Here is a 23,439-nt window from a genome sequence, read left to right as displayed (position 1 = left end):
AGGGAGGAGAAGGAGACAGAGAGCAGAGCGAGTGGCATCTCTGCCATGCACACACAGGGCCGGGAATCCTACCGTCATTATGAAGGGGGAATGAATTTACACAAGAGGTTTCCATTCACCAAAAGCACACACACAGAGCTGGCTTAATCCAAGCGAGAGCTGTTTTGCATCTGGAAAGCTGAAGCTCACACATTTCAGTTCTTCTCCTCGCCCCAACTCCACCGCCACAGGGACCCATGGGAGCAGGAGGGAGCGCAGGGCCATCTCCCATGCCTGCCCCCAGCTTCACAGTGGGGGACGAAATAATCCCCTTAACCTGGTGCTTCTCAACTGGGGGCGTTTCTGCCCACCAGAGGACATCTGGCAGCACCTGGGGTTGTCTCAACTGTGTGAATGCTACTGGCGTCCAGTGGGTAGCGGCCAGGGATGCTGCTCGCCGTCCTGCATGCTCAGGATGACCCACTGCCTTGTTTCCCCTCCGACCATCAACAGTCTAACTGAACACCAGTTATACTCGTTAAGAAGCACAGCTGGGATGTTGAGGTCACTGGCACTTTCCTGGGACCTGTTCTCCTCCCTGTGAAAACCCACTCAGCCCTGCTCGTTCTCTGCCATGGCCTCCACCCCTCCCTCCCATGAGGAAATCGATGCCTTGAGAATTCAAGCTGCCCAAGAAAGCAAAGGTTTCACCTCCCACCAAGCAGACTCCAGGGGCCACATTCTCCACGCCGTTGCCCGAGAGCAGCTTGGCGGTCCAGGCTGGGAGGCTGACCCCTTGCTTGACGCAGCTTCCCTCTTTCCAAGTGTATACCCATGAGGAAAAAGAATTAATCAGAATCAGATCTGTAACCAACAATGGGACTGGGGCTGGCCTGGTGGCGCAGCGGTGAAGTTCGCATGTTCTGTTTCCCGGCGGCCTGGGGTTCGCCAGTTAGGATCCCGGGTGCAGACACGGCACCGCTTGGCAAAAGCCATGCTGTGGTAGGTGTCCCACGTATAAAGCAGAGGAAGATGGGCACGGATGTTAGCTCAGGGCCAGTCTTCCTCAAAAAAACCCCCCAAAAACAAAAAAACAATGGGGCTGCTGCGAACTTCCTTTGGGTGGACAGCTGTGCATCCTGTTAACTGAAGTATTTAGCAATAACTCAGGGAGCGAGAGACGACAGGGACCCTGGTGCCCCCCGTCCCAGGACCCTGCACCATATGGCTCAGCTCATGCTTGCCCTGCTCGGCCCCATGCACTGTTCCGTTCCTTCCTCTCCCCACTGCATGCCCAGCCCTGTGCTGGAAGCCACTCAGTGCACACCCACCGAGCCAGTCACAGAACCCGGCAATCACCCAACACATGTATAGCATGTAAAACCTCCAGCTTTACACGCTAGCTTGTGCAAGCACATGTCTGCTTTTTCCAGTGCTTGCCAAACGTCCTCGGTAAGCCTGTGCTTCAGCTAAGGACTTCCTAACCGACTAGAAGGGAGAGTGTGTGTGAGCCCACCAGGGGCTTGCTGGAGGGCGGGGGTGTCGTCTGTGCAATGGTAAACTTCCACGTGGGCCCCTCTGCCCTGGTAACACTGGTCTCCATCATGCCTATGGGCAAAATCTGTCCAGGGGCAGCCCCAGAACACTGCCCTCTTTGTCCCCCAGAGGTTGCTGTGGTTTCAAGCAGATAGCAAAGGACCACACAGCCACCTGGGGCATTTGGAGCTGGTCCCCCTGCCCTTTGGACGGCTTCCTTATGCTCGGTGCAATGCTAAGAGCCAGTCAATTCCTTCCTGTTACTGGATAAACATTTTGGAAAGTGCTAACATGTGTTCTTATTATACATGCTTTTCTTTCTCTGTGTCTAAACCTAGGAGTGGGTTTGAGGTTTTCGGGGAAAAACCATCTTGCTTCTCATTTTGTCATGTGCCCTGCTGCACACAGGGTTGAATCGAGAATGAGGTGGCAGCAGCCGTGTGGTAGGATTCTGAGCTTGACGAGATGCATTATGATTCTGACCTGCATTTCCCTCTCTGAGTCCCTGGAACCATTCATCCCTTGCTGACGAAAGAGAATGGGGTCTCGTGATCATATTCACCGGGCATCACTTTAAATCATCTCATTTGTCCCAGGAGATTGGGATCACACAGTTGTAGCAACGTTGGGATGGATTTCACAGTGTACAAGTATCCGCTAGGAAGCTCTGAGCTGGAACATTAGGGTTCTATTTATACATAAAAGCCCTTCAGATGACTAAGGGAAGGACACAGGGGGTCAAACAAAAACAGTGACTGGATGATGGAACATGAAACTGATCCTAGCTCAGGGTCACACACTTGACATCCGTTTTCTGCAGGCAGGTTTGGCTCCAGGCATTTCAAAATGAACCCTCTCCAATCGGCCAAAGGGCACAGTTATAGATTATTCCCAAAATAGCAATGCAGAAATCAGGCAGAGCAAGATGCTGAGTGACGACAGGATGGAAGGAGTAGCAGGAAGAATTTAAATGATTGCAGTGCACCATGGGTGGCTCTGATGCGTTGGTGGTCCACAGAGCGGAGCTCTGACACATAGGTTACCGCCAGTGTAAGTGATGCCAAGAAAAGTGTCTGGATTTACAAAACTGCTGAACCCAAGGGATTATTGGCCAGAGTCCTGTTGGGTTCCCTGAAAAGAAGCTCTCCTGGTGTATGTAAAATGGGAATAAAATGACAGAAGTCTCTCTCACGGGCAGTGGAAGGAACTGCTTCGTGCTGCTGACATGGGTGCTGGGAGATACCAACCAGCAGCTGACAGCTCCTGGGAGGCAGACCCCTAAAATCCATTCTCCATGCAGCCTGTGCAAACTCCACCTGTGGGCAAGAAGCACCCCGCAGATCTGGGGCCTTCACGCTGCTCCTTCGGAACACACAACAGGCAAGGTCAGGAGCCTCTGGCACATGCTGCTAGGTCTCTCAGTGACCTTGAGGACTCTTTTCACTGCCCCGTGCCTCGGTTTCTCCCAGGAGTCCCTCCCACCTCACAGCATAGTGATTGATGATATGTTTGGAAGGGTTTGGAAACATAAAAAGGATAATGCAAGCAGAAGCTATTAGCATTAATAAGAGTTGTCACAATAATGAGTACTAAATGGTCACAATGAAGGACTTGGCTTTGGCCAGGAAATGAGGATGCTGATCAGCAGATGTCCCTCACCGGTGCCTGTGCGTCTAGGTGGGCATATTCCCACTGGAGGGCATCCTGGGACCGGCTCCTGTGGTCTGCGGTGATTAACTTTCATGAAGCTTATTTTGGGTTCGTGCTAATTCTACGTTCTCCGCTGCAGCCACAGGGGAGAAGCAAATGCAGCTATGAGGACTGGACTCTCCCGGAACCCTCCATTGAGGCTTTCCATCTATAATGAACTTGCAATTTTTCATTCAGCTGGTCAAACCAAGCAAGCTTTCAGGAAGAATGCCTCCTGAGCAGACGTTCATTTGCTGGGCTCGTTAAATAGGTAAGTTAGATGACAGAGCAGGACAGACTGGGGCAGCACCCCTCACTCCTGTTGTTAGCGGGCTTCTGTTCCTGGAGGTCACCCAAAGGCCCCAGAGAGAAATATTGGATGATAGGTGTTTACTTAAAAAAAACACAAAAAACTTCTGCTGGCAGTTTTGGTTGTAGAAGGAAGCATAAAGTGAAATAAACATCCTTCTACTTTCCAGATTGGATCCTGAGGCAGGCACTGGGGGAGAGCACACAGCAGAGACAGAGTGGTTGGAGAAACGCCTTCTCATCGTCATTCTGAGCATCTTCGAGGCAGAGGGACTGCCTCCTGGTTAACAGTTTTTGCAAATGCCACTCTACTGTGATTTTCAGTTATCTGAGCTGCTGAAAACAGAATGGGCACATCTGGACAAATACACCACTGAGTATCAATACCTATTAGACACTTTTAAACGTCTCCCATTGTCGTGTCTGCTTTCTAAAGCAATGGTCGGTTGCTTGCCTGAATGTGTGACTGGGGGCCCAGCTTGGCCACGATAACACAGCAGCTCCTATGTGGCTGACAGACTTGAGGAGCGTGAATGGGCTCAACGGCTGATGCAGGGAGAGGACTGGCTGAGACGGGGGACTCATCTAGTCCCCAGGAAAGACCACAGTGGCTAAATAAGATTGTCGTCCCAGTACATCCTCGCTGGGAATCTCTCTCCTCTCCTCCGGGTCCGTCTCCTTGCCAATTCCATTCTTTGCAGCATCTCCTCTCTCTCTGACCGGACACCCACACTGCACCCCTCCTCTGTGGCCGGATGGTGACATGATTGTGCAGTGTTCAGATGGCCAGCAGCTTGAGGACAGCTGTGTCTTTCGATCATTAAAGCAGGAGCACCTTGCTCATCTTGACACGGGCAAGCGCTGAGTATTATTTATTAAATAAGTGAATTTGCACAAACGTGGCACGTGGCGCTCCTTTACCAGCCACTGGCTGCTTTCATTCAGAACGCGGGATAGAATGTGATTCTGCCGTTTCCCCAGCCCCTCCCTGTAATCCTCTGGCAAATACAGAAATGACAGTAAAGATGCTTGGTCCTAAGGAATCTGAAAGGCCTCTCTCAAAAACCAAGCAAAACAAGATTAAATGAAATTAAATGCTAAAAGCGACACAAGAAACTTCTCAACCTTAATTTCAGTCTGATTGCTTTGAAGTAATGCAGAAATGCCACCTTCTTGGTGCAGAAACCCAATGACCACGTCTGCCTGTGCAGAGACTCTGTCCCAGCTACAGAGAGCCAGGACAAGCCATGCACCCCTGAAGGAGCTGGGCTGGTTGCTGGCCCTCACTGCCCTGCTCTCATGGCTGGAGAAAGAAAACAGGCTTCTGCGCAGAGCTCACATACACCTGGGCTTTCTGGAATGCATGTCAACCCAAGCTTGGAGAGTGTTAAGGCCACTGTGCTGTTAAAATTCCATGCATTTCACAAGTTGTCTTAGTTCCCCCTGCAACACGCCCACTTCTTCAGGGGCGCCCCTTCTCGGCTGAGAAAAGTGTCCGTCGGCAGCACCTGCCAACAGCCAGAGGTGAGTCCTGGTGTTGAGGGTCCCCTGGAGCAGCGTGGAAGGGACTTCCCTTCTTCCCAGCTGCAGCCGTCTGACCCCACCCCAGCAACCCCGTTCTCTTTTCCCCAGGCATGGGCTTTGCTGGAAGGGCTGGTGGGGCCACGGAGAGAGGGAAGGGAGTCAGAACGCCGCCATACCTGACACTCACACCCTGAGAGCCCTGGCTCTTACATTTGCTCACTCGCTCAGTCATTCATTCATTCACTTAGTCACTCTCTCACTCCTTCACTCACTCCTTCATTCATTCACTCATTCACTCACTCGATATTTATCAGGGGCCCCCTCTGAGCTGGGCCCTGTTTCGGAGGCGTGGGACACATCCCTGAGTCAAACTGACAGAGATTCCTGGAGCTCACATCCCAGAGGCAGGAGACGGGAAATAATAATCACCATCATAAACGACATTCGGTAGCATGCTGGAAGGGGACAAAGGACGTGGGAAACAGACAGAGCAAGGCCAGCAGAGTCAGGGGCACAGGGAGAGGCGAGGCAGTGTTGGAGGGGCCGGCAGGACAGGTCTCAGGGGGAAGAGGGCGGTTAAGAGGAGACCTGAAGGAGGGAAAGTGAGCTATTAGGGTCCTGGGGACTCCGGTTCCTGGAGGACGGAGCAGCTGCAAGGCCTGGAGCGTGGTGGGGGGGGGGGGGGGGGGGGGGGGGGGGGGGCCTCGGCTCTCCCCAGCTCTTCGCTTCTCCATCCTCCTGGCTCACACCTCCTCCTGGTGTGGCCTTCTCTTTGTAACAAAGTGCATACCCCTTAGTCTATTGCCTCTCTGCCAACCAGATCATAAGCCCCCGGGTGTAGGACGTCACTGGCCTCGTCCTCTGCTCTGTCCCCATGCCTGATACATGATCAACGAGCAGGGCTGGATCAATGGATCAATGAGGAATAACTGGATGGCTGCATGGTTCTACTCTGATTGCCTGTGGTAGGAGGAAGGGATGCAACATGGTGGGGCTCCCATCCTGTCACCAAAGTCACCAGTGCACGTCCTCACAGGAGGTGCTGTCCCCTTTGGGGTCAGCTTCTGGGGCTCTGTACCCTGCATTAGCATCCTGTGGGGTAACACACAGGCCCCTTGTCAACCAAACAGGCTTGGCTGAGACCTAATTACCACACTCAGCCTCGTTTCCCTAGAAAATGATTCCAACTCATACACAATCGACCAAACTCGATCTTTAGGTGCCCATCTGTGAGTTGAGGATGACCACAGCTCCTTGGGAGCCTAGATTTTCAGGAAAGCTAAGTGAAAAGAGATTTCAAAGGGAGGCAGTGGCTTCACTTCCTTGAGATCCTCTCTTCTCCATCTTTTTTGGATGCAATCTGACGTCTATTTGATCTCTGAACAAGCCTTTTTGTAGCTGGCTGGGAGGTCATGGATACGCTGAACCTCCACTTGCTTCTCTCTAATCTTACCTTCAAAAAGAAGTCTAATCTCACAGAAGTTCTAGAATCAGAACTATAAGACTAAGTTTTAAAAAATCCCCATATTCTCGCAGCTTGAACGCTTTCCTGGGGCGCAGGATGAGAGAGGAGGGGAGTCCGTGAGCAGCGAGGGAGTGAGGTCGGGAAGCTCTGTCAACAGCTGGCTGCACACAGCTGCCACGGGGGCCCGAGTGGGGCCACCCACCTGTCTCAGCCACACCTGCCTGAAATTCACGGGAGGTACCAGACTCCACCGGGACATGAAGAAGACGGAGGGGAAGCCAAATATAGATAACATCCTTTGTACTATCAAGGATATTTAAGTTTTTCTTTTTTTTTTTACTTTCCGTTAAAATCCCCCGAGGTTAATTTTTGGCTCAGGGAAAGAAAACCCCTAATGTAATTGTTGTTGTGTTAACTGCAAGGAAAGGACTAAAAGAACTGAGATCAAAGGAGGTCTTCCTTCTTTCAGATTCAAAGATTGAAGATCGGCCCCAGCTGTCCAGACACACTGCATTCTGCAGCCCTGTAGTCGCTGATGCATCGAGAGCTGACGGCATTAACCCTACCCAAGAGAGCTGGAACAGAGGGGTTGTGGGAAGTGAGAGTTGGGAACTTCTTGGTGTCCAGCTCCAGGTGGCATGAAGTCCGGTGGCTCGGACAACTGGAGACACAGGCGTCGTCACCCCCTCAGGGGAGCTCCAGTTTATCATCTAACAATGCAAAGCTGGGGGGTTTTTTGTATGCTTTTTTGGTGAGGAAGATTGGCCCTGAGCTAACATCTGTTGCCAATCTTCCTCTTTTTTTTTCTCTCCAAAGCCCCAGTACATAGCTGTATATCCGAGTTGCAAGTCAGTCTAGTTCTTCTGTGTGGGATGCTGCCTCAGCACGGCTTGAGGAGCCGTGAGGAGGTCTGCAACTAGGATCCAAACAGGCGAATCCCGGGCCACCAAAGCGGAGCACGTGAACTTAACCATTCAGCCACAGGGTCAGCCCCTGAGCTGGTGTTTGTATGTGACTTTGACCAAACTACTTGGCTCCCTGAGCTCTTTTTCCACCAGGCCTGACTTTCGGATTGCTCAGTTCATCTCTGCATTGTCCAATTTTAGCAAGAATCCTAAGTCAGGTTAGCCAGAAGCCCCACCCTTGCTATCTGATGACTTCGATATCTGATGGGTTCCTCATGCCCGCCCCCTCGCCCCAGGTGATGTCTGCCCACCTGGCCTGCCTTCAAGAGTCCTGTAGGTCGGTTTCTCCAAAGCCCCCCTCGCCTGGATGCTTCCGTTTAGTGACTGTCCATCCGCCGACCCCCACCCCACTCCCTGGCTATACACCCCACTTGGCCCTGCTGTGTTCAGAGTTGAGCCCCACCTCTCTCACCATCTGCAAGACCCCACCACAGTGGTCCCTGCAACCACGGAGACGGCCCCCTTGAATGAGATCTTCCTTTCACCTTTAACAATTGGCACTAATACTTTCACAGTCTGGATAGTTCTTTTTTTCTATCGACTTCTACAAGAGTGCTAAGTGTATGAGGCTGAACCCAAAAGGAGATTGGGAATCTGATTCAGAATCTGGGGTGCCCAGAGGTCCTCGTACTAAAACGGCATTTGCAGCCTGGTCTAGGGACCCCAAAGGGCTCCTGCAGCCTCTTGCTGCATTGAAGGTGATCTCTGTGCTGTCCTCAGTGGGTTGGGAGTGGCTAAAGGCCAGCTAAACCTGTCTCTGTTTAAACCCATCTAAACCTTGCCATCTAAACCTGTCTCTAAAGGGCAAAGAGTTGAAGGAATTTCAGGCCTTGAGCCACAGGGAAGCGGTGGTCTCTGGTCTGTGCTGTGAAATGCCAGCCGGCTCAGAAGGCTCCTGAGAGAGCGTGTCCTCCAGGTGACAGGTCCACACTTACCTCTGGTTGGTACAAGCAGCTGCCGTGCCCTCCACCCCACCTCCCTGCATTCCTGTGCAGTCGGGGACCAGGGTGGGCAACTTACATTCCAGTCTATGGTAACAAAGAAAGGATGGCGCTTGATCTCCTCCACTCCATCAATGCCAGCACCTGTCGTCACAACAAAGCAGAGACAAGCATCAGCGCGCATCCACCAGGATGCGACCCCTGACGGTTTCTGATGTAGTGGGGAGGGGCGAGGGCACGTTTAGATGGATCCTGATGCATTCCTCCTGCGGGAAGGCACCCCAACTGTCCCCTGGTCCTGCCCAGTGGCCCCTGCTCCCTGCCTCATAGCCCAGAGTGGCCGCCTTTCAGCCCTGCAGGGCTGTGACGGGAGAGGCCTGGGGCAGGAGTGGGGTCGGAGCGGGGAAGGATTAAGGTGGGAGGTGCTGGAAGCTTCCTTCTGCAGGTGTGGGGATGCTTGGGAATCCGGGAGAGGAAGCTGGGGGCCCCTCACACCAAGCAGACTCCAGGGGCCACATTCTCCACGCCATTGCCCGAGAGCAGCTTGGGATTAAATGAGAAGCAGCTTTTCAACTGTTCTGTCTGTAGTTTCCCCCCAAAATCAAGGGAAGGAAAAGTGGTAGAAGAAAGTGCCACTGTTTTGTGTAAAAACAGGGGCTTTTAGAAAATAGCTTACAGTACTCGGGCAGTGACTTTGTGATCTGGAAAGCCCTGGAGCTCGCACAACATGTGAGAGTATTTCCACCCCTGCTTCAGGACCTTTCGCTGTAGGTGAATTTAGGAAACCACATAGCCAGACTGGCGCCTGGTGGAGAAGGGAGGGGGCCACGCATCCCCACATGGCGTGGGGCTCACGGGGGTCTTACCCAGTCGGTTGCACGGGTTCCGTTTGAAGAGGGCTCTGAGCAAACTCTGGGCCTCCAGGCTGAGGAACTGTGGCATGCCCAGCTTGGCTCTGAAAAACAGAGGTGGCTTTTAGGATGAGAAGGACGAGCCCCAAAATGACCAGAGTTTCTTCGGTCCTTTGCAATCCTGCTCAGTCAGCATCAACAGACAAATCGAAGTGACCCAGAACAGGAGCACCCACACTTTTGGCTCTTAGGGCCATTTCATGCCTTAAAAGTTACCGAAGGGCTTTGGTTTACGTGGGTCGCATCTGTGATGTTGACCGTATGAGAAATTAAAACTGAGAAATTTTTACAATGGCTATTTAATAATTCATTTAAAAATAATAAAGCCACTAAAAAATAAACAATAACAATCCCACTCACATAATATTTTTAATGGAAACTATGTTTTCCAAGACATCAACAACAAAGTCTTTCCCAAGGAGAGTAGCATTGTTCTCACTTAGGAATCTCTCCCCTCTCTGATAGGAGACTGCTGGATTCTCTTATCTGCCTTTGCATTCAGTCAGCTGCAATACTATGAAGAAAATCTGGGAAGGGAGGACCTTGCGAGCCCCTGGAGGGGCTCAGGCCCCCAGGGGTCCTCAGACCACCCTTTGGGAACCATGGGACCACAACTGGATGCTGCTCCCTCAGAAACACTCTGTCACTCCCAAGTGACCAGTCACGAGTCCACACCTGGGACTTAGTGACTATTCTAGCTGGAGGGAATTATTCCAGCTTGAGAAAAAGCAAAGATCTTGTTCCCCCTTAAAATGAAAAGAAACAGAGTTAATCAGTGCAAAAATAAGACATACTGCAGATGTCGCCCACAATGTAAGGTCACTTGATACAGAAAGACACCGATTAAATCCTTGCCACGGGGCTTCCTCCACTAATCTCTCCTTCCATTAACAGAATGATGAAATTTACAAAAACTTAATTTATAACTTCTTATGTGTCTCTTGATTTTATAAAAGTCACCTGTCCATTTGCAGGGTTTGAGAGAGCTGGTCATGAGGACAAGCAGCTTTACGGTTTCTCCTTCTGCTGCAGTAAGTTCTCTCCCTCGACTTGGAGTTCACCGTCTACCTGTTTCTGGGGCCACTTCCCCACTCCCGTCCATCCTCCCCTCTGCTTCTTCCCTCCCAGATCTCTCCCTTCTGACCTCTTGCTCAGATGGAGTCTGCTCACATTTAAGACGTTATAGCAAGACCTGCACTGGGTTTAGACTTCTTTCGAGGATTCTAAGAACAAAACCCATTTGCAGGGTAAGTGATTCTTCATGAGAATTAATCAGAAAATTATGTTTGCATTCAGTCACATGGGCAATGTGATTCTTGCCGACGCCAGGCAGGAGAGCTCAGGTACCTGCATGAATGGGGTCACAGGAAGAGAAGGGATGGAAACCGCTGCTCCTGGCTTCTCCCTGGAGCCCCTAAGGCCTCTGCACTTCTGAATCTGTTAATTTGTTTCTGAAGGTCACCAATCATCGCATCTAAAAACCTGCCATTGGACAACTTAATTTTTACTGATGGAAACCTTTATCTATGGTAGAGGAGTTCATCAGAGTCACTTGGTGAACCCATTCACAGTTGGCCATTTACTTTACCCACTGTAATTAAAAGGTCAAGAATGCTTATTATCATTATTGCTAATGCCTACTTAACAATCCCAGTTTTGAAGACTGAAGCTCTTCAAATCCAAAGGTGCTAACAAGCACTGGGGTGGATCCCCAAGGGTGGGTGTCTCCTACTCACTTGAGGATGAGGGCCATGGTCTCCTTCCTGTCCTTCCCCTGGAACGGCAGAGACCCCGTGAGCATCTCAAACTGCAGAGCAACACAGACAGGGAGAGCGAGTGTTCAGACTGACCGGATTCAACAGTAGAGAGCCCCAGAAGCAAAATGCCACAGAAGTCATTTATCCATTCAAAATCCTGATCAATTCCGTGTAGGCGTTGGCCGACGTGCCTGATGCACATCCGTGAACTGAAATGCCTCAAGGAGCTCCAAGTTCACTGGGGAGATGGACACACGATAAACACAGTAAATAATTCATCTCCATGGAAGGCGAGAAGGTGCTAGGTGCTGCGGAGAGAAGAAATACGCAGGATGCTGATGGATGGGAGGGGACAGCAGTTTGGGCCACACATCTTCACGGGTGCTGGTTGAGGACCCTGTCCTTCTCTGGTGGGTTGTTGGGAGGGGCTGAGCGAGGAGGAGGAGAGCTGACCTGTACTAAATGCTCATATGTATCAGGACAGGGTGGAGAGCCATCTGCTCACCAGGGTGGAACGGCCCCAGACTTCAGTCCATTACCAACATCTGGCAAAAACAATGTGGCACCAATAACTTCTCCAATACAGGCTGCCACACACCAAAAATACTAGGTGGACATCGGCCAGGATGGAGCTTGTGATAAAGGCGGATTGGGGAGTAGACGTTCCTGAGCAGGGATTTCCTTCCCACCCAAACAGCCCTGATTACAGGGCTCTGGAAGCAGTGGCCTGGAATCACAGAATTTACCAAACAACGTGCACATCGGACCACTTCTGAGGAAAGGAACTGGGGCGGCAGCCACAGCAAATCCTTTCCTTCCGCAGAAGATGCTGCATCTAACTGAAATGTGCTGAAGTGCGCATCTTCCCAGGGTCCTCACGTCAGTTACATGATAAGAAAGCAGCCTCAGTGCAGGAGTTTATATGGTCTTATTCAATTTCCCTGGTCCTGATTCTTTACTGCATATGTCTCTGCCCCTTTTAAACTTATCTTCCAGTATTTTTCCTCTGCATTGTGAAAATCTTGGGAAATACATCAAAACAGAGAGACCAAAATAATCACCCATTATTCCATTACCCAAAGATAACCGCAATTAGCATTTATTTCCTTCTAGTACTTTCTTCAAGTGTATCTTTCAAACATAAATAAGGTTTTATATACTAACTTTTCACAGAATAATATAAAAACTTCAAATGATTATTACAAAATCTTTGTAATATCACTTAATGTGTGGATATGCCAAAATATAATAGTTTACCTATCACTAGACACTTATGATGTTTCCAATTTTCCACAATTATAAATAATACTGAAACATACATAAAGTTTTGCTAAGATGTGGAGTTATCCTAATGATAAAACTAGGAAGGAAATTACAAGATTAAATAAATGAATGGATTTAAGGCTTTATTAGTATTAATTGGTCTACTTTCTGAAAGCAGATTTTAAAAGAAATTTAGAAATTCCTGCCCGTTCAGATGTTGAAATGCCGCCCTATCACGTTAACATTCGCTGATCATCCCATGTGCGCCCATTAAGTGAAGGCTCACAGAGCAGACAGGCCGCAGGCAATCAATCAATATATAAGCAATAAAAATCGAGAGTAAGAGAGTCCAGACGAGAATCTAAAAATAGACAAACATAATTAAATTGCAAGGCTAGAATGTTGACTACAGATGAGCTGTTCAGCTGATAAAATAGGACGAAAGTTTGTATGTTGATCATACAAATTAAAATATCTCTTAAAGTAGGTTCATATTAGCAAAGAAAATTCCCTGCCCATTTTGGTTCTTCTCTTCTCTCCTTCTCTCTTCTCTTCTTTCTTTCTTGAGTCTACTATGAATGAAATTCCATTTCAACAAAAATGCTTTCTGGCCACGTGACATGAGAAAGCTATTACTCGACTCTGGCCATTTATCTTTGTTATAAAGATGGTGCCCAATCTGCCGTCTGTATATTATCTAATTATTTATTATAGATCAACCAATATCTTGCATGTATCCATTCAGTGATTACTTTAAGCTTTGACTGTGGCTCTCTAACGATCAGGGTACAAATCCTTTGTGCTTTTCTCTCTCCATCCCCTTTTTGCGTCCACATTGTTTCATCCCATGCAATTAGCTACACAGTGGGAGGTCCTGAACCATTTATTAACATCCAACGCAATGGCATACATGGGTGTTCAATAAATGCTTCTCGATGATGAAGATGACGATGGTGGTGGTGGTGATGACGATGAAGCTATTTATTTTTTCAGCCTACACCACTCACGGTACTTTGGCTTCACTTCCAGCCCCCTTAAGAGTTCCCCTTCTGTCAGATGTGGAGAAAGGAGATCATTTCAGCATTTCTGTTCTGAACAAAGCCGCTCAGGAATTTCTCTGTCTTTAGGTATTTCATTAAATCAGTGTATTACTGATGAGCATCCCTGGGACATTACATATAATACGTGTTTTTTTGCTCAAGTGTTGAACAATCCCGAGACTGACCAACATTTCCAGGGCAAACTGATAAAAGTCATAGCTCATTGTGGGGTCCCACATTCAAATACACCTGCTGGGGGGCACTCCAAGTAATACATTCACAAATCAGCACCAGGGCAGGCCTCAGAAACGTACAGAGGGGACCAGATGAGGTGCGGGTGCAGCTTCACTGTGAGCAGTTACGATGCTTCCAGGAAGATGAGTAACTTGATGAATTTAAAGCAGTGGTTCTCAACTGGGGACAATTCTGAGACATTTCCCAATGTCTGGGGAGAGCTTCGATGGTCAGGACTGGGGGCATTGGGGGGTGTTGGAGCCTACGGGACAGACTAGCCAGTTCACACCTCTTGAGCACTCACCATGTGCCACGCCTACTCGGAGTGGGTTAGATGTCTACGCCGACCTGATCCTCCAACAGCCTCAGGAGGAACCTGTGGTTTTCAGACCCTTTCACGGGGGTGGCCCCTGAGCCTTGACCCAGCCACATTTGTCACAGCAGTGTAAGAACAACCTGTGTGTGAACGCCCACACACGCAGCGCCAGTGGTTAAGAAAGGGGAGGAGAACGTGAGGTGGTCTCACATACGAAACCAGAGCGATCAGGAGATGTTTACAAAAATCTACAAAACACAACCCAAACGTCCTTCTAAAGACCGACTTCCAGGGGCCAGCCCCGTGGCCAAGTGGTTAAGATCGAGTGCTCTGCTTTGGCGGGCTGGGGTTCACTGGTTCAGATCCCTGGTGTGGACCTAGCACTGCTCATCAAGCCACGCTGTGGCAGCATCCCACATACAATAGAGGAAGATGGGCACAGATGTTAGCTTAGGGCCAATCTTCCTCACAAAAACAATCCCCCCCAAAACTGACTTCCAGACAAGGGTGGGGATGGGCTGGTAATTCACTATCGCATGGAGCCCAGCCCTATCTGTTTAAGTTTTTTTCCCATTATAAGTACCTAACTTTGGATATTCAATTTTTTTTTTTTTGAGGAAGATTAGCCCTGAGCTAACATCCGCTGCCAATCTTTCTTTTTGCTGAGGAAGACTGGCCCTGAGCTAACATCTGTGCCCATCTTCCTCTACTTTATATGTGGGATATCTACCACAGCATGGCTTGACAAGCAGTGCCATCTCCGCACCCGGGATCCGAACCAGCCAACCCTGGGCTGCCGAAGCGGAATGTGCAAACTTAACTGCTGTGCCACCAGGCCAGCCCCTGGATATTCAATTTTGTTCAAGGACAGAGATTTCCTCCCTCAGCGTGAGGTGTCTTCTTTCGAGCTCTGTGGAGGGATTCTCAGATGGATTGAGATTCCATCCGTGGATTCGCAGATGACACGGGTTTAGTTCCCGGGTGAAGACATTCAAGGAAGGGATGGGCGTGACCCCTCAGTTGTGGATACGTTCCCTTCATGGTCTACACATTCTTCAACAAAGCCGGTGGAGGGATCCTTATAAAGACAACATGCTCTAACCTCATCTCCTCCCAAGGCTTAGCTAAGATGCCGCACTAAAGGCCCCACTGGACCCCTCTCTATGGCAAATGGGAATTCGGAAGTCACTCCTGGTGCTGCCCAAGGACGTGTCGAAAGCAACAGTCTCGACATCTGCCTGCAAGCTGGTTACCGCGTGCTGTCGAGAGGGTCAGGTGGGCAAGGACTCAGGGAGAAGGGGTTTTTAGAGCAATGAGGTGATTTTAAAGCAATCTCTTATGCTCTTTGAGCCTTGTTTCCACTTCTGTAAACAGAAAGAATATCTTTCCTCTGTAACTTAAAGATTTTTTGGTTCAATCAAATGTGAAGGTGCTTTCTAACTGTGTGTTGTACAGACTCAATCTGTCATCACTGGGACACCCACTTACTCCTCCTTCATGCTAGTGAGTGAGATAACAGTCCTGGAACTGGCGCCATCCACTTCCTCAGCTGTCACGAGACACTGAACGTGGAGTCCTTTAGACTAAAATGACTGGACCATTTCAGCAAACAAGTGAGAAGTGCCCTGTGCCCAGAGAGAAAGGTAGCTGGACAATTCCCGTGTGTCAACCGTGCCGGACAGCAGCCGCAGCAGGCCCCCCTTCAGTAAAGCATGGAGCCATCTCACCACGTCAACACCAATCTTCAGAGCCTTCCCAGAGTGCTGTGATGGGAAGGACAGGGGACCCGGGGAAGAGGTGAGGGCAGGGGAGCCCAGGCGCCTCTCTGCTTTCACAGTCGTGTCAGCCCTGCACGCGGGGCACAGACCTTCCTGGGCACGGGCACTGCATCTGTGCTGGGGACCACAGTGACGGTCACCTGGTACTTAGGAACCGCCCTGTGCCTGGGAGATGCTGGCAGAGATGGATGTTCACAACATAAGAGGCCAGACGTTGTAACAGCAACACATCAAAGTGCCAGGCAGACACGAAACACAGGCCCATCAGCTTGGCCGGGGGCAGAATTAGAGAAGGTTCCAGAACTGACTGTGCTCTCGTCAGGGAGGATGTGGAGGGAGAAAATTGGGGAGAAGCTCGAGGAAAGGAGATCAGCTCAAAATAAGTCCTATTTTTTCTTTTCTTGTCCCTCTTTGTTTCTCTATCTCTGGATTTCTTCTCTCAATGTCTCTCTCTCTCTGTCTCTCTCTTGTGTGGGTGTGTGTAGTTGTTTTTCTTACAATCTTTTTTTTTGCATGTCTTTGCTGTTCTTTTTTTCCTTTCAGCTTTTCCACTTATTTCTTTACTATCCAATGATTTTGACCGGAAAAAAAAAAATTAAGGTATATTTCATATTTCTATATACGTGTATATATATTTTATATTTGTATATATGTATATTGTATATGTGGGATAGATTTTATGGTCCATCATCTTATATACAGAAACAGATTAGAGGCATATCATCTTCTCCTTTCCCTTAGAAACCTCATAAAACTAAATCAGGCAACCTTTGACGGGTGTGCGGTTTTGGGTGCAGTTTTCTCTGCTGTGTCGGCGGGCCAAGACAGCCCTTCTCTCCAGTCTCAGGCTGGCCTCTTGTTCTTTTAAACACTGGTTACACCGAGATACACGTGGCAGCAATTTGTGACTTCAGTTCATCAGAAAAAGGGTGACCTGGAGAAAGGCTGTGTGGTCATTCTCAACCCCAGTTTATCCGCTACCTGTCATCTTTACGGGCTTTGGGTTGGATTCAAAAGGAAGCGATAACAGCTGGAGGTCACCCAGGGAAGGACAGAGGGAGTGTAGAGATGGGGTGGAGGAACAAGATGAAGCCTGGGGTCCCCTAAGGGAGCCCACCTTGCCCTCCAGAGGAATGTGCTTTTCAGCAAGGTGGGGGCTTAAGAGGTGGAATTGCTCCTGAAGAGGCAGACCCGGAACCTTGGACCTATAACCCAGTGTCAGGAAGGTGACATCAAACTTCCAGTATAGGCTGCAGCAGGTAACATGAGGTGGACCACCCCACCCCCACCAAACACCCTCCAGACAGGGAAACACAGGAAACCACACATATGGATCGGCAGGGCTGTGATGCAAAAATCAACTTGTAGAGAGCAAAGCTAATGAATTGTCTCATTAACATATCTAAAGAAGGACTGTTCAAACAGAAGGTGAGCAGAGCAGGAAAGAGCCTAGCGACAGCTGTGGGGGGCTTATCTCGGTGGTCTCCAGCATGGAGATGGACTGTCTCTGAGCAGATGCCATCAAATGCCTGAATGATCATCAACACAATAGACGTCCCCATCACCCTCTTTGCTAACATTTATGGAGCCCTTATAATGTCGCAGACTTGTTTCAATCACTTCGCTCGTATTAACTTGTTCAATTTGCTGTGATTCCGTTTTACGGAGCAGCCTTCTCATTATAATTTGACTTTCCTTGTAGGTGGCTGACACAGGAGAGAATGTGCTGACCCCGGAGACAGGGGCACTCCCACCAACGTGATGAAGACATCTCTTGTCATAAATCTGTAAACTGGCATTCTGGTTCAAGCCCTGCAAGCCGGCCTCCCGAGCTGGTTAATGTACGTCTGCCCCCACAGAGAGAGGTTAGCGGTCTGTGTGCTGATGAATCCACCACAGCCAGCATTTCTGAGCCCACAGGGCCGGGACCAGAACCTAGAGACCAAGTGACCACTGCTCCACGAGTCCTCCTGGGTACCAGGCTAATTCTCTAGGCAACACCTCTGGACCGTGGGTACAGGATGCAGCCCAGTGGTACCACAGTCCGGGGATGAGGCGTGTGGTGTGGTGGGAAGAGAGCTGGCCTGGACACTGATGGAAGCTGGGTATGGAATGCACATGGCTGTGCCCAGTGCTAGCTGAGTGACCTTCATCAAATCTACTGAAACTCTTGTGGCTCCAGTTTCCTTGTTAAATGCCCACAATGGAGGGCTTTGGACAACCCTAAAGAGTCACGATGCTGTTCACCCAGTGTCAGATTCCATGGTGTCAGAAGTCTGGTCTATGCTGTGGGCTTGGTGAGCACGAAGGGGCCGTGAGCACAGTGCCCGGCTGGGAGGATGGGCAGAGTGAGAGGGCGCAAGGAAGGGAGGAGAGCCCACACCATTTCTCTTATGACTACAGAATACCCTGTCTAGACGGTGTTCCGTTCTATGCCCTATCTTTTTGAACATATGAGCTAAAAATTCAAGTTTCTAGATGTCGATGTAAAAATACTTAATTTCATGTATATTTTGGCTCATGTTAATTTTTATGACTCACAGGGAAGATTTTGTGTTTGAAACAAGAAAAATATCTTTCGTATGGAAATGGTTGCATGCCTTAAAATCCTCACGTTAAATCAGTAAGAGCACTAAGTATAAAAAAGGTTTGACTCTTCACACATTGGCATCCTTATTTGAATCCCACTTCCGTTTCCCGATGATGGAAGTTTGGGACGGACAGCGAAGGAGGCTGCCAGGAAGTGCAAGGGTCAGGAATTTGGGGGCCTCCTCCGTGTCCCGAGTCACATTAATGGGCACTGGTTGTCTACATTTCAAGCCTTGTTTTCCTCGGGTCATTCCTGACCTCTGAACCAACCTGGGGATGGGAAAGTTCACGGGGAACCAGGACAAGCAGCACTGAAGAGGAGGGGGTGCCATTACCATCAGCACACCGAAGGACCACCAGTCTGCGCTCTGCGTGTGTCCTCGCCGGTTCACCACCTCGGGAGCCATGTATTCTATCGTCCCACAGAATGAATAGGCTCTCTTGTCGTGATCGATGGCCTCCTTACTCAGCCCGAAATCTAAAGGTGAACACAGCACACAGCACTCATCAGTCTTAGAGTGGCCTTCAGGACCATTCCCACGCTGACCCCTAACCGATGAGCTTCAGCGTCACTGACATGAACTCTGCCTGACTGGGCATCCTTCTCCTACCCACTCTGTTTGGGAGCAACAGAACCCTCCTGGCATGCAGGCATCATCATGCCCACGCACGCTGGGCAAAGCCTGGTAAGTTCCTCAAGTCAAAATCCTTTAGGAACCTGCAAATTTAGGACTGCCTTGTAACGATATCAAGAAGTTGTATGTCTTAGTGACCACGTGGATCCCCCGGGAGATCCGTTTGTTAATAGAGACACTCAGGTGGAATGTGGAGCTCTGACGCTGCAGGTCAGCGGGCCCGGGATAGAGAGAAGCATGTGGTGACAGGAAGGAAGGTGCTGGCTCTGAAGAAAAGGACTGGAAAGGCGTTACGGGCAGAAGGCTACTTGGGAAAGAGGTCCCTGGTTGGTGAGGCGCAAAGGGGAAGAAGACAAGTCTGATAAGGATCTTAGAGCATTTGGGGGGGGCATGCAATGAGCACCGTCCCATCTACTCCCTCCTGAAATCTTCAGTCAACTCTCCCCTCCTTCAGTGCCTGTGCGTTAACGCACTTTGTGGATGACGGACACAGTGAACGCATGGGTTCTACGATTCCAGCACCTCTCTGTGAAAATAAGGATGATGTCACTTCCTTCCAGGCCATGTGAGGATGAAGCGCGATCGCAGGCTGACTGAGAACAGCAAACACCCTGGGAGGTGTTGCTCACTCGTTGCTTAAGTGACTTGTTTGCACATTAGGGTCATGGGGGTTTGTTTGTAATTTGTGCCTGGCCCAAATGACAAATTATTGCATATTATTAACTTGAGGTCATGCATAAGCAACAGAGACCATGATAATTAGGTCAGCGAACGCCAAAATTCTATAATACTACAGATAAACTTGACATGGCAGCTCCATACTTATTCCAGCTACGGCTGCACACGCGTGATTTAGAGAATCACGCACAGACCCTCAGTCAGCAGAGAAAACTTGTAAAGAATTAGCAGAACGTGAAATCTCCACAAAATGCCACAGGGGCACCTCCCGAAACAGCTCGACCAGGTGCAGAAGTTAATTTTACTTTCTCAGCCTGAAGGGTTTAGTTTCTTCTGCTGTCATAGGTGTGGGAAGGCACAGAGACATCAACAACAGAGCAAACCAGAATCAGCACGGGGGGGCAGCTCCCAAGAGCTGCTGAAGAGGCCACAACTGTTGATCAAGTGACACTGCAGGTGTCCCAGAAGCTGTCCTTCACCTGCCAGGAGCGTGTGGTCTCGAGGCTCTGTTAAACGGAGAGCCACAATCTTGTGTCCGAATTCACGAGAAATTTGAAGAGTCTGGCTTTGCAACATTAACAAGCACTTAAAAATATTTACTGACATTTACTGTCAGCTACTCTGTGGACTCCGCAAGACACTGGGGACCCAGGAGGAGCGGGAAACCTGCCCTTGAAAAGAGAGGGTGTGGTGACATGCAGATAAGTAACCGAGCAGCCGTGAGACCGTGTAGAGGACGCGGAGCGGAGATGGGGAGGCCTGGGGAAGAAGCGGCCACCGAGGTAAGCAGTGAAGGTAGAACAGAGGTCGACCAGGTGCCCCAAGCAGGGAGGGCTTCCTGACAGAGGTGAGGAGACAGCGTTCATTCAGGGATGGACAGCGGGAGCGGGTGAGTGCGGAGATGGGGCTAGGATCAGGTCAGTGGGGTGGCCGGCAGAAGGGCTCCTAGAGACATCCACATTCCAACCCGCAGAACCTGTGAATAGGTCACCTCACGTGACAAAGGGGGCCTTGCAGGTGTGATGAAGTCAAGAACCGTGAGATGGGGAGGTTATCCTGGACGACCAGGTGGGCCCATGAAGCACAAGGCTCTTATGTGGAAGATGCGGCTGTGAGCCGAGGGATGCGGGCAGTTCCTAGGGCCTGGAGAAGGAGAAAGAATTCTCCCCTGGAGCCTCCGGAAAGGGACACAGCCCTGCTGACACCTGGGTCTCAGCCCTGAGAGACCGACTTTGGACTTCCTGGACTTCCGGCTTCCAGAACCATAAGATAAGATAACAAAACAAAGATAAGATAAGTGTGTTGTTTGAAGCCACCAAGTGTGTGGTAATTTGTGACAGCAGCAAGAGGAAACCAATGCCAAGTAGGTGTCATGGAACTGGAAGGTAAGCTCTCAGTCTGGTTGAATTTGGTGGCGATGGGAGGGACCTGGGGTTTCAGTAGGGAGACTGGTCCCTCGGAAATGATGAAGGCGGGAAGGGTATGGCGGTGACAAGGACCATGGGGCTGGAAAGTGCTAAAGTGAGATCATGGATATTTGCCCTAAGATCAGGGCTGTGCGTCGAGATTCTTGGACACAACATCCAGTGATACTGAGAGTCTGCAGGGAAAGTACTAGAAGGGTCTTAGGTCAGAGGAGAGAAGGAAAGGAGGGCCCACCTGGGAAGTCTGAGCATTTCGAGATGCTGTGAGGACACACACCAACATAACTAGTCCATAGTTAGGAGAAATCAGCCAACTCAGAGACATGCATGTACAAGGCCGGTGTGATAACACCTTTGGCTTTGAGTGGGGCCCTGGAATGACCAGGGCTGAAATGAGGTCACCGAGGAGACCATTGTGTTTTACAAACCTGTGATCTTAATATGTCCCTCTTCATCCAGGAGGATGCTGAAAGAAAGAGGAAGCAAAGAGATGATTTAGAAGAGACAAGACATGCTGGGGGGGTACGTGGACCTCAGGGGGACACACCCAGGGCCACTAGGGCCGCAGTCCCCAGCCGGGGGTTCCTCGAGCTCACAGAGGTGGGCTTTCAGACTACTGTTTCCCTCGTCTGCAGCTCCTGCTGAGTCAGGAGTGTATTCAGATCCACGGTGTCTGGGGAGGCAGAGGGGCTCCCTATGTTCTTGTGTCTGGTTAAACAGGCAAACGCAGGGGACTGCACATTTGAGACCTTCTTACGCCCACCGGGAAGGTTCAGGAATCTTCTAGACGGTCCTGCGTGAAGAACAGGACTGGGAGGGTCCAGGATTGCCCTGGCCTGTGGAGACCTGGAGCCTCTTAGAGGGGATTTTTCTGTACCCAGGCAGGCCCTTGCTGGCCAGAGGCCTGGCTCCTTCTCCCCAGATCTTTCTGTGAGCCCTGCCCTGGCTCTCGGGACCAACGTGACCTCTGGGGAGGCCTGTGACCCCTTAGGCCTCAGCACCAAGGAGCCTTGGGGCTCTGCCGCCTTCATCTTGTTATAAGATCTGGTCCCACGGAGTCCCTGCCTTGCTCGCTGGTCCAAGCCCTACTCACGCCAGCATCTGACTCCAGATGCCCGGGCAGGGAGCGCTGGCCTTGCTCCACCCACCTGTGGTAGGGCACAGCACACTCTTCACTGGAGGGAGCAGGGAGAGTGTGCAAGGGGCGGATACCGGCGAGCACCCCAAGACGCTATCAACCCTCAGGGCCTGGGGCTCCTAACGCCCCAGTTTCTCTGTTTGCTGTAATTAAGTCCCACTGCCCCAGCTCCTGGGAGGCAGCAGCCCAGCCCTAAAGAGCCCAGGGAGTGGACTGGAGCAAAACCAAAGCAAGGCTTTCAGGATTAATATGTGATACCCCAAAAACCCTAGGAGAGGAAGGAAGCGCTGACACCTGCGACCCCGTGGATGGACCTGGAGGACATTATGCTGAGTGAAAGAAGCCAGACACTAAAGGACAAAGGATGTAGGATTTCACTTACACGAGGCTCCTAGCGCAGTGCAGTTCACAGAGACAGAAAGCAGAGGCGGGTGCAGGGGCTGGAGAAGGGGGCAGCGGGAAGTTAGCGTTCAATGGGACAGAGTTTCAATTTTGCAGGAAGAGAGCCGGGCAGATGGATGGTGGGGACGGCTACACAGCAATGTGAACACTCTCCACACTGCTAAACTGGACGCTTCAAAATGGTTAAGATGCTAAATTTTACGTTTATCTCACCATGGCTTAAAAAATCTGCCATGGGATGAAAAAAGATACCTACAATTTAATGGAAATGGGAAGGAGAGAGTTACAGCTTATAATTAAGATGACAATTTGTAATGAAAGTGGCAAATGTTCTTATCTTCACTTTTCAGTCATACCTAATCTTTGCCCAGAAATGAGCAACTTTCAAAATTAATTCCTTATGAGTCCAAATTAACAAAATCTTTGCCCTTCAACGCTGCAATTGCATATTACTATTTTTAGCTGTAAAGATCCTTTTGACCTTTAACAAGAGAGAGACCCAGGGGGCCCAGGGCTCACCCATGAGCATGTGGCTGAGTTGGATCTGAAATCTGCCTCATGCTCCCGCTCTCTTAAGGAGATGATGTAGTTAATAGGATACTGTTCTCTCTGTGGGGACACTCAAGAGAGGGCCTTTTATGATGATTTAAATGTTTATTTAGGGGCCAGCCCAGTGGCATAGTGGTTAAGTTCGTGCGCTCTGCTTCAGCGGCCTGGGGTTTGCAGGTTCAGATCCCAGGCACGGACCTATGCACTGCTCATCAAGCCAAGCTGTGGTGCCATCCCACCAACAAAGTAGAGGAAGACCAGCATAGATGTTAGCTCAGGGCCAATCTTCCTCACCAAAAAAAATTTTTTTTTTTTTT

At 50.0% G+C, this 23,439-nt stretch overlaps 1 protein-coding gene across 1 annotated transcript in view; it reads right to left on the bottom strand.

The window, feature by feature from the left end:
- Positions 1-23,439, bottom strand: part of RPS6KA2 (ribosomal protein S6 kinase A2) — a 173,280-nt gene that overhangs the window by 37,158 nt on the left and 112,683 nt on the right. The window contains exons 7-11 of the mRNA XM_046669557.1: positions 21,462-21,499; positions 18,632-18,774; positions 11,056-11,126; positions 9,275-9,363; positions 8,488-8,552 (exon numbers count right to left, since the gene is read on the bottom strand). Of these exons, the coding sequence (XP_046525513.1) occupies positions 8,488-8,552; positions 9,275-9,363; positions 11,056-11,126; positions 18,632-18,774; positions 21,462-21,499 (406 nt within the window). The remainder of the gene's footprint in view (positions 1-8,487; positions 8,553-9,274; positions 9,364-11,055; positions 11,127-18,631; positions 18,775-21,461; positions 21,500-23,439) is intronic.

The sequence above is a fragment of the Equus quagga genome, chromosome 8 (genome assembly GCF_021613505.1).
Source record: "Equus quagga isolate Etosha38 chromosome 8, UCLA_HA_Equagga_1.0, whole genome shotgun sequence".
Taxonomy (NCBI): domain Eukaryota; kingdom Metazoa; phylum Chordata; class Mammalia; order Perissodactyla; family Equidae; genus Equus; species Equus quagga.
Note: the sequence above shows the minus strand (reverse complement) of the source record. Positions and strands in the feature narration are given on the sequence as shown.